This window comes from Erigeron canadensis, chromosome 6, assembly GCF_010389155.1.
Source record: "Erigeron canadensis isolate Cc75 chromosome 6, C_canadensis_v1, whole genome shotgun sequence".
In the NCBI taxonomy this organism is placed as follows: Eukaryota; Viridiplantae; Streptophyta; class Magnoliopsida; order Asterales; family Asteraceae; genus Erigeron; species Erigeron canadensis.
This window is the reverse complement of record NC_057766.1, coordinates 43,786,165-43,797,831: the sequence shown is the minus strand read 5'-3', so window position 1 is coordinate 43,797,831 and position 11,667 is coordinate 43,786,165. Positions and strand designations below refer to the sequence as shown.

Genomic DNA, 11,667 nt, shown 5'->3' with positions numbered 1-11,667 from the left:
TAAATATGTAGTGCATCACTGCATTGATATACATTAATAATGTAAAATGTTATTTGTTTTCAAATCATTAGTATATATGTGTAAAAAAACATGTAAAAATAATAATCATAATAGTCATTTAGTAAAAAATTATACAAGCTATTCTTACAAAAAAGATATTTATTTTGGATTTCTTGCATTAATGTTTGTGAGATTAGCTGGTAATATCATTTGAAACATTTATTAGTCAACTCAGGTTATGATTAAGTACGTTTTCATTTAATAAGATGTTGTCTATCACGTGTTGTCTTTATTTATTAAAAAAAGAAAAAAAAATCTGGTATTAAAAATATAGGATTTACACCCGGTGTTGTGAAACAAAATTTCTTTTAGAGACTATTTTCTATTCTTAAGCTAGGACCCAAAATTCTTTTAGGGACTCATTTTTTTTTTTTTAACATTCTCGAATATGATTTTTATAAGTATGGAAAAAAAATTTAATTTGCCCCCTCATGAAAAAATATCTAGCTCCGTCCCTGAATTTAATTAGATTGTATACATGAATTCTATATTTTAGTTTTTGAGAAATGTATAGGTTTTTAAACTAATTATTTTGTACGCATTGAAATTAAAAAATTCAAATACTCTAAGGAGAAGTTGTTATATTATCATGATAATGAAGTTGGTATGAAACATGTCATGAATAAAAGAGATGTTTTTAACATGGATAGACTAAAAATATGTTATCCCATTTATATTGTGTAATGCTATAAAGGGGGGGGGGGGGGGGGGGGGGGGGAGTTTGTATAGCAGAGAGGAATACTTAAAGAGAGAATGGTTGAGGTATGTGTATGGTGGGAGGGCGTTCGTAAATTCATTAGTTTCATCCTAAACATTCGAGTAGAGTAAGTTTTAAATTAGGATTGTTTACCTTAAAAAATTATATTAAATTGATTGATATTCATTTTTTTTTACCAATATTCTCTAGTGAGTTTCAAATTGGACATCGAGAAAAAATGTATTATTTTAGATTCATATTTAAAATCATTTTTACTCCAAATGTATTGAAAAATTGCAACCAAACCATATATGTCTTGGACGTTTATGCAATTTTTTAAAAAAAATTATTGTAAAATCAATACTATATACAACAGCGAATGGTAAACCCCGATGAACAACGCAGTCACCGACTGAGACATATTTGAACACCATTATGAGCGATAGGGGCCTATTGGTTGGGAAGGAAAGTAAGGAGGGTGGTTACCAACTTGTTCACCATAGCTCTCTTCATTTCATTATATATATATATATATATATATTCTTTATTTGAATTGGGTGGGGATGATAAAATACCCCACCCTAAAACATTTATCCCCCACTCTTTTCTTGGTGTTTTGGGAACCAATTCAATTATAAATATGTATTCCAGTTTGCCACATACATCATTCTATACATGTTTTCATATTTAATTTGTTGAAAAAGATTTTAACTTTTTTCCCCGGTCTAATACAACCACCCGCGCCCTCACCGCCACCATCCCCCTCTGCGTCACCACCATATTAATAAAGAGTTCTTTCACAATATATTTTGCAACTACCATATTGCGCGGGTACCCTTTATAGTTATAATAAGTTAGAACTATCTACTTTATATGCTGCATGTAAAAAATGTGTGTTTTTAAAGATGAATGGTTGAAATTCAATTAAGATAGGAATTAAGAGAAATTGTATGGCTCGTCTACAAAATAGCTCTATTAACAGTGAAGCCATTATTCGTAATCGTGTTTGTCCAATTTTAGTTGAATAGGAAAATCAATGAAAAAATTAAAAACCCATATTTTGGTACTAGTAAGGTCATGCTAATATGAAAATTTCATTAATATCCAATCTTCGAACATATAGACTATACTATTTAAAGCTTTTACAATTGTGACTGTGAACTTGATAGTCGAATGTTGATTGAAATCTCAAATATCGTTTAGGAGTTACAAGTGGTATAGACTACTTGTAGACTTAAGGAAATGGTTAAATATGGTGTATATATGAGATATCAATATCAATGGGAGGAATGTCATGAGCTTGCAGGAATTTGATTTGAACCGGGTATGAAGATTGGCATATATAGGAGTAGGTCATTGTTTGAGTTTTAAATACGACTAATTGCTCGAAAAGTACTTCGACTTGTAACAAATACTTTAGTGAAACTTGAACACAACAAAAACCCGTATAGGAAAATAACGGCATAAAAAAACCTTTTGTGGGTTCAGTCATTTTTTACTGACCCTGCAAGTGGCATAGATTGTGAATTAGTCCCAATATTCACCACTCGATCTTTTGAGTGTATTCATTTCAGTGAATTTCCCCCTCCAAAAACCACTATAGTATAAGTTTTTTACTTCCCATATGAATTAGCTAGAAGGAAATGCAGAAAACGAAATGAAATGTATCAGTAGAAAAATATAGCAAATGTTTGCTGCAGGAAATGAATTGAGTTCTCTCCAGGTATCTAAAACTATAGTGTACATGTCCTAAATGTGGTTTGTTTTTAAACGAGAATATATTTCCAGCTAATTAAGCTAAACCTCAAAATTTGCACATGCATATTATATATGGTCCCATGTTCAACCAACTTCAGCAAGTTTCCAGACCAGTCGCCAAAGCGACAGCTAAGTAGTAGAATATTCTTTTTTACATGTAACAGTTGCCTTAGCCTTCTCATATACATTGAATCGGTACCTGTAGGACTTATGGATGAATAAATATAATGAACAAAATTATGGAACATAGCTAACTGATAATAATTTTTAATTGAATCTTCTCAAGTATCATCAATTGTTATGCTCTCTTGTCTCTTGCACATTGACTAACAGTTCATGTGCAACATGCGTGTTTTCTTACTTAAAGTTAATTAATTGATGGTTTTCTTAGAAACACAAGTTATTGCTGTGGTTAATGCTTGTTGATAGTACTCTTTGAGCTCGTGTCTTGATACATTGTATAAAAAGCTTCGTTTTTATATACGTGTATTTCCTTGAGACGTAAAAAATAAGTTTCTAATTTCTATCTCCTACAAGATTTCTCGGTCCACCAGTTCATAATCATTGCATGTGAAATGATGGACCCAGAACGGCTTAGTAGGTGGTGCGATCCTCCCTGACTAGAGGTGTTCAATTAAGCTAAAATACAACTTATCATCAATGTTAAAATTTTGACTCTCTTTTATAGATATATTTTTTTTAATTTGATACCATGTTAGCAAAAATAAGAAGGGTCAAAGCCGGGTAGTCAGAATCTCGGTCCAAGAGCCAACATTGACAAAGTAACAGTTTACCTTCAAACCTCCACCTTTCTTGGCTTATGCTTCCCATCTGCTAAATTTTTGTTACTAGTTCCAACTTGCAACCTTATTCAATAACATTGACCTTGTTTCCTTGCAGAAAAATCCAAACAGAAAGGAATCTTCATAAGAAAATGCCAAACAGTAAGTCAAAGCTTTTACATTCTTTGCCTCTATAACGGTTGTACTTACAACTAGAGACTTGTCCCCCAAAATTTGGCTTCTTAAGTCTTAAACTATAAATAAATGAGATTATTTTATATACCATGCTGCTGCACAGAAACTTTAATAAGAAAATGGCTCTTGAATGCCAACAAATGTTCCATAGTCCTTATTTACGTTAATTGAAGAGTAGATCACAAGATTGTCAATTTTGACTCATCATTATTCCTTTCAAAAAAGATTAATATCATTATAAGTAATCGTTTTTGGATATATATATATACTTATCACATCATTTTATAAAGTAAAAACAAAATGTAGAAAAAGATGTTTGTCTGTCAAATGGATCGTCTGGAACCATACTAACCAATTACATATTTTCAAATGTAACTCAACCCATCTATTTGGCACCCCTAGTAGATTCTGAGAAATTGTTCCATATGGTTTTCTGTTTTAAATATGCATTGTTGGGTAGTAGCCATGAGTACATGATAAGTTTAACCTATTTACCTTAAACTGGGTCGATTTGGGTTATAATTGGGCAAGTGATTAACTGTTAAAAGTTGGTCAAAAACTTAACACGTGTAAAAGGCAAACAGTTCGTAAGTTGTCCAATTTATATTATGCATACAACCTCCGGACTCATTTTAAATCAAAATAAACAAAGAAAGAAAGAAAGAAAAGAAAGTGTGAGCTGGTCAACATAACGTCATGACCTGCCAGACCAATTTGTGGATTATCAAAATTAGAGTATTTATTCTTACTCATTGTGACTTGAACTCATTTGATCGATTACTAAATCCGCTCCACCTTCCCCTTTTTTCATCTTTATAAGACTGTAAATCTGGGGACACTTACAATAATTAAAACTCCCATTTGTAAAGAGTGCATGTGTATAGAAAAGTGGACAAAAAGAGTAGGTACTTTTGGAATATTAAATGTGATTACAGTTATTATTATAAATATTGAAGTTTGTCTTTTACAAACTGCAGATAGGTTTATAAATTTCATGCAAACTAACTCTTTGTCATCAAAGTTCACCATGCTTGCATCTAAAACTTCCATAGAACTTCCTGTTTTCGATGTATCTAAGCCCTTAACTCCATCTTGCCTCTCCTCCCTAACTTTAGCCTGTAAAGAATGGGGTTTCTTTCACATAATCAACCATGGTATCTCCAAAGAGCTTTACATCAAACTTCGTTATCTATCAAATCAGCTTTTTGATTTGCCATATGAACAGAAGTTCAAAGCTGGTCCTTCATCGAACATAAAAACTTACACTCCTCATTTCATTGCCTCTCCTTTTTTTGAGTCAATCCGTGTTTCTGGACCCAATTTCTTTGAATCAGCAGAGAGTTCTGCTGAAGTTCTCTTGAACCAGACAAAGTCAGAATTCAGGTAACTTGACATGGTATTATGATGCATACTGTAGGGTACGTCTCAATAAAATCTGGAGGTGGCAAAATGGGTGGGTTGGGTAATGGGTCATTTTTTGATACAGTTAGATACAGGCCAGGTTTACGTATACTCTAGTTTTAGAGTTTTTTTTATACTTCCGTTATTTATACAACTTTCTTTTCCATTTTACAGTGAGGTGTTGAGAGAATATGGGAGCATAATGAGGACTCTATCTAATAAAATCATAGAGATGTTACTGATGTGCTTAGGGGCAGATTTTGGAAAGAAATTTAAATCCGAGTTCTCTGACTCTGAAGGGTATCTGCGGATAAATAATTACTCTCCACCTGATGTTATTGGAAAAGACGACGTTGAAGGGCTTGGTATGCACACCGATATGAGCTGCATAACAATAGTTTATCAGGATGAAATTGGTGGGCTTCAAGTTAGATCTAAAGAAGGGAAATGGATGGACATAGACCCGTGTGCTGAAACATTAGTTGTGAATATTGGAGACTTAATGCAAGCTTGGAGCAATGGGAAGTTAAGGTCATCTGAGCATAGAGTTGTTTTAAAAGAATGTAAAAACCGGTTTTCACTTGCTTTCTTTTGGTGCTTTGAGGATGATAAGGTAGTTTTTGCACCTGAAGAAGTTGTGGGTCAGAAAAGTTTGAGAGCCTATAGGCCTTTCTTGTGTAGTGATTACATGAAGTTTAGACAAAATAGTGAGAAAGGCAAGTTTGAAAAAGTTGGCTTCACGGTGAAAGATTTTGCAGGTACTGCAGTTGTCAATACCTCCTTGTGATAATCCTAAATATGTGTGGATACTTGTCTTTCAGAAAAAGAAAAAAAAAAGAAGATATAGTGGTTTGATTACCAGAGTTTGGTATCCATCATATATACAATTAAACAGGTAACAAGAGTTCCATTATTTCGAACACCATTATCTGGTCTTTTTATACGTTCACAGTGATTTTGGCTTCTTTTTTGGAAGGAATTGCCTGGACATTGTGATTCTTTGTATGTAACATGTTCTACGAGAACTTGTTATTTTCCCCTTGTTTTCTGTGATCATGTGGCAGTTTGGTTATAATTTTCATGTTCAAATTCTCTACTTGATTTGATGCCTAAACAAATTATAAATTTATCATGTGTAAGTTCAGTTAAAGACATGTGAAGATTGACCCTCTTGTACTCTTTTAGAGTCTACAATGAATGAACCTAAGGTTGCATCTTCCGAATTTTATCAGGTATTTGTTTCCAGTTTCAATGTTCATGATATACTTTTTCTAATCTTAAAATTATTAGAACTATAAAAAAAACTGAAGATAATCAATATAACGTAAGTACCGACAGAGTCTCATTGGGGGAGTTGACATCGTAGACACAAAGTACTACAAAAGTGTTTCATCGATCATATCCAATACACCAACCAATGATTAATTTCTGGAAAAACAGAGACATTTATCATAAATGTTCAGCTTTTTTGTAAAACGAACTAATAAACAAACCCTGTCATTTGCAATTGTGTGATACCGAATTTATAGAATGGTGCAGTTGGCATCCCAAACAATCTGTAGTCCTGCTTAATTGCTTATAAACTCACATACTACTAATTTTTGAATACTAGTTATCTTCATTTATCTACTGGATTTTCTTTCTAACATCATCCGATACCACCCATCCACCCACCCACACATTGTTTTTGCCAAAAGTTCATATAATTTGACATGAAGTACGATAACAAAAATCATCTATAATTTTGTTCATCGATAAAAACAACGTTGATACATAGTAACATATCGATGGTTTTTAACTGGGGTATCAAGAATTGTTACTGAAACATATTTTGACATGCATAACGATTACAAATATCATCTATAATTTTGTTTTTTTACACCAAGTTACAAAAATGTTTTTGAGGAATGCACTAGCATACCCAATGTCCCTGTGTAATCAGCACATGTTACAACTCTTCCTACACGTTCCATAATAATCAGCAGTGCCTACCATGTATATCGGGTTCCTCTCACACTCACCAACAGCAGCCCAATGGGAGCACTTGTCATCCTCGTCCGTACATGAATCATCATCCCTCTTTTCCGATTCTATGGAATTCGTTCGAGTCACTGATGTTACCACGAAAATCTTTGTGGCCCACCACATATCTCCCTCGGTAATTGGGCACCTAGCATGTAAGCTACTTGGGTCTAAACTAGTATTTGGATGGAGATTAAAGAATAGCATTGCATTACCTTGAATAGGTTTTGTTATTTGACTACTCCTAGTACAATTGGACAATATTTTGTTAATGTTTTTTGGTCTCGAGCTTCCTGCCTGCAACAGAATTAAAACATAACTGATAGTAATAACAAGAATGATAATGGTTAGGACACAACAGAAATGAAAAAACATAACTGATAGCAATAACAAGAATGATAATGGTTAGGACCGATGATCGTATATCTTCACTTCTAAACCTTAAAAGCAATGCTTACTCCCCATTAACCTCAATTTAAATCCACAATTATACCTAGGAATTGTTTATTTGCCATAATTATATTCATAAAAAATCTAACTACCAAATGTATGTTGGGTATGTGGTAATGGAGGTCAGAACATAATACAAATCCCTCTAAATTATATTCATAAACTGTTACGATGGAATGGAAGCACTTGTTTTTCTTTCTCATGATCTTTAACAATACAAATCCCTCTAAATTTTCAATACTTCAGTCTACTAGAAAGAATTGTTCCTACAATAGCTAAGTTGATTTTCGCTAATCTTTTGTCAAAATGTATTCCCAAAGCTTTAAATTAAGTCCCCATGTGGTCCAAGTCTCTTTAACGATAGTGGACGATTTAACTCTTCCGATTTAACTCTTCCATGTTGGCCGTGGTACTGGTCCTGGGGGCCGCCAGAGGGTCTGTTACCCTTCTTTAGAATTGTTTACTTTTTATTAAAAAAAAAAGTCAATGAACTTTATTAATATATGTACCAACTAAAGAGGCTTTAGTTGTAATTAAGTTTTATATTTGCATGACAAGCCTGCAAGAGCTGAACCATGGGTTTAGCTTTTGGTGAGCCTAGTTTGAGCTTAAACATGACCTGTACCCAAGTCTATTGATCGCCTTTCTGAGTTGAGCTCGAGTATGGTACAGCACATAGGAAAGAGTAATCGTCTTTGTCTTACCTCTGCTCCAGGAAAGAGGATCTGACCACCTTGTGTGACATTTGAAAGATAAAGTACAACTGTCGCCAGTATACTTTGGCCATGCTGCATGGACAAGTTACCAATGTAATTATGGTTCTCTTTAGTCTCTTCAAGTCCACAATGAAGAACATGCAGCGGCTTTCCAAATTCTGGAAATTACCCATCTGATATTAAGAACTAAACTTGACAATGATTACAATAAAGGACAAAAAGAATAACAATAACAAAGGTAGAAACCTTTCGGAAGAAAAGTCCATGCTGAAATCCGTTCCTCGATCCTTGCAGTTATTTCATCCTGAAAGATATAAGAGGTAATACAGCACGTGTTCAGGTCAATACAGGTTGGGTTGACCCACACAGTTTTTGAATTTAGTAAGAAGTTAACTATAAACTATTTTCTAACAATTACAATGATCTACCAGCTAACAAAGCAGTTTAGAAGGTTGCAACACTTATGTATACTATGGGAAAGTTATAAACTGTTCCACACTCCCACCCTTTTCAGAAAAATGACATGATATTCTCCCATCAATATTGGAAAAACAAAACAAAGTTATTCAAACGGATGATACACATAGATATGTCTGTTGTGGGATCTAAAGGAGGGGCACCTTTGGTACCAGTAGGACAAAGGACTATTGGTGGGAGGCAAAACTACTAATCCACGTTGTATCTTGATTCTTTCTAAATAAATTATTTCCAATGGTGACCAAACCTAATATGCTAAAATAAACTTTGTCACTTGAACACCAAAAACAAAATCTAAAGAAAGATGAATGAGTGTTAAAGATGATGTTACTTCAATTGCTATTGAGATATCTAAGTTTGCAGTTCCTTCCACAGCATCAGTTGAATTGTCGCTGCTAGAACTGTCTTTACTCCCACTTCCCTACAACCAAAGAAATACATGTTGTTACACACAAATGATAAAAATGAAAAGTAGAGTGCTATTGATAATGATCATTGCACTATCAAACAAAACTATTTGGCCAAGGTACATGATATCTCCAACTTTCCAGTCAAGATGTGAAATATTGACAGGTTATTCATATAAGACCACAGCAAGGTACTAGCCAATGAGGCAATAACATCCAAGTCAATTTGAAACCCTGAGGGAAGTTAATAGTATCCCTTTACGAAAGACTTACAGCAAAAGGTCCAGGTACAATCACATACCCTAAACAGAAATCCAACATACTATACCTCAAGGGGCTAATGCTTTGATACTAATAGTAACGCCCAACTCCAGAGTAACAGACTAAGCTAATGACCTCGAGCTCAACTTACAGCAATAATGGAAGTTGCCAAATGCCAACGATGGGTCGTCCCAATTTTCACGCAATGAGGATATACATAACCAATCTTTTAGTAAGGAAAAACTTGGTCAGGTCATTTTCTATACTGGCTGGAAAGTACCACCGCAATAACTAATTTAACTTAATAATTCACAGGCCAAACAGATATGAAACCCAAAACGATCATAGAAATCAGGGGTTATACCAAAGATATCAGGTGCTCACACTCTTCATCGGATAGGAAGCCATTGTACAAGAACACCCTACCCAAAGTAAGACAACGTCAATAACGTATAATTGTAAGAGTGCTCTTCGAAACAAATAGAACTTATTCCGTCAAAATCAGATACTAATGATTTTTAATATTTAGCAACCAAGTATAAGGCGTAGAAATTTCACCTACCAATACATAAACTGTAATCAATATTTAGTAGTAAATTTGATCTCTTTTCACCAATTAAAGTACCTGACCTTGGTCGCCAAGAGAGCTCGATAACTTGTGAGGGATCAATGGTGTTAGGAGGAACTCCACGAACCAATTGTATAACATTGGCACTAATTAATTCCTTCCGGCTAACACAACAAATGAAATAAGATTGTATTATCATAGCCATCATAATCAAAGTAAACTTCAGAAAAAAAAACACACACTAATCAAATATTGCATAGTCCAATATTTTCTATTATTATTTTTATATCATTATAAATAAAATTTATAATAGAATGGGATGCTGGATGCCAACAAAAGAAAGGGGAGGGCCGAATTCTAGACAACAGGTATATTAAATAAAAGTATGTGGGAAATTAATTAATTAGGGCTCAAACGAAGATAACACATGTTATGATTTTCCAAAATCAACAGACGATATAGGAATGTATAGATATTATAGAGATATAATACCATTGTGCAAAATCAAAGGGCGAGAAACAACAATAACATATTGTAACGGTTAAAACATGACCAAGAATTGACACATCTTTCCCCATGGAAGACTAGGCTAGGCTGGCTGATTGCTGAAATCTGGGGACTTGTGGCACTCGCATTTTTAGTTATGTATGAACATTAATTAATTTGCTTATTATATTTTTTGTTATAATAATTAAAAAAATTCTTTACTCTTCTTCGGTAATTTTTATAGTGGAGTTTACCATGGTAGCTTAACGGTGGTGAATTTCTAACAAAATTTGGTGAATTTAAATCGATTTTGGGTCTTTTATTTTTTTAAATTTCTAACAAAATTCCTTTTTTTTCTATTTGGGCAGAAGATACAAGTTTGAAAATCAAAACCAAATAATAATACCCCCAAAGGGAGCCATTTTACGCTAAAGAGGTAAATGTCCGAGGTCAATGGAGAATACAAGATCCGATCCCATGACCTCCAAACCAACATCCCCTCTCGACAAGATGCCCGGCTGACCAATGCGCCAGAAGCTAGGTTGCATGAAATAAATCAATATTAATCAAAATCAAATCAATACAAAAAAATTATGTAGTTAAGTAATATATCGGAAGAAACCATGCATACAGGTTTGGAAGATTAAACAATATCTCATCAAAGATTCATTTGATCTCTGTTGGAGTCATTGTTTCTTAATCCATCACACATACACATATTTGTGACGTTTTACTCGCTGCTACCTTATGTAAATAAAATCAAGTAAAAAAACCCTATATAAAGATTCATTTAACAACTTAATATGTGAGACCGTAAGATTCGGAAAATTTAAAAGAAAGATACATGAAATATCATGTATGGTCTTGTAAGTTGTAAGTATTTAAGCCCAAACCTTAGTAAGACTTGATCGGGTGACATAAATCATACGATGAGTTAAGAAAAAATGTAGTTTTTAAAACCACAAAGAAAGTTGTTGTCCATACATGAATTTCATTTTAAGTAAGATAGGGGTGATGCTTATTTGGTTTCACCTAATCCATTTGGATCGGTTTTGAGCATAAAACTCCATATAATAACTTAATAAATTCTATGATATAATATTGATTTTATGAATTTTTGACTGAAATATATGAAAATGAGATCTTTCAAAAAAATAGAATCTATAAAATTTAGTGCTTTATATTAAGTATTTTGTTGTTTTGGTAAATTTATAAATTTTCTTGATAATAACAACTTTGTTTAGATACATGATATATCATTTTAAGTATGGTATTTTGGTCTTAATAACGATGAATATCAACATGTAGAAAACGGTGAGAGAGGCGAAAAAAAGAAAACCATAGAAAGATTTGGTGCTGCTTAATAAATAATGTGGTTAATAAATTT

The 11,667-nt window shown here is 33.4% G+C and overlaps 2 protein-coding genes across 2 annotated transcripts; one reads left to right on the top strand and one right to left on the bottom strand.

Moving 5' to 3' along the window:
- The first annotated feature begins 4,519 nt into the window (after positions 1–4,519).
- LOC122606332 (gibberellin 20-oxidase-like protein) lies at positions 4,520–5,692 on the top strand. Its single transcript, XM_043779283.1, has 2 exons — positions 4,520–4,875; positions 5,068–5,692. Exons 1-2 carry the CDS (start codon positions 4,520–4,522, stop codon positions 5,678–5,680), a joined length of 969 nt encoding a protein of 322 aa, XP_043635218.1. The 3' UTR covers positions 5,681–5,692.
- Positions 5,693–6,663: 971 nt separating this feature from the next.
- LOC122603753 (probable prolyl 4-hydroxylase 12) lies at positions 6,664–10,421 on the bottom strand. Its single transcript, XM_043776547.1, has 7 exons — positions 10,287–10,421; positions 9,857–9,958; positions 9,591–9,648; positions 8,890–8,979; positions 8,328–8,385; positions 8,070–8,239; positions 6,664–7,212 (listed from the first exon to the last, which is right to left on the bottom strand). The coding sequence occupies exons 1-7, from the start codon at positions 10,370–10,372 to the stop codon at positions 6,832–6,834; spliced, it is 945 nt and encodes a 314-aa protein (XP_043632482.1). The 5' UTR covers positions 10,373–10,421; the 3' UTR covers positions 6,664–6,831.
- Between the last annotated feature and the right edge of the window lie 1,246 nt (positions 10,422–11,667).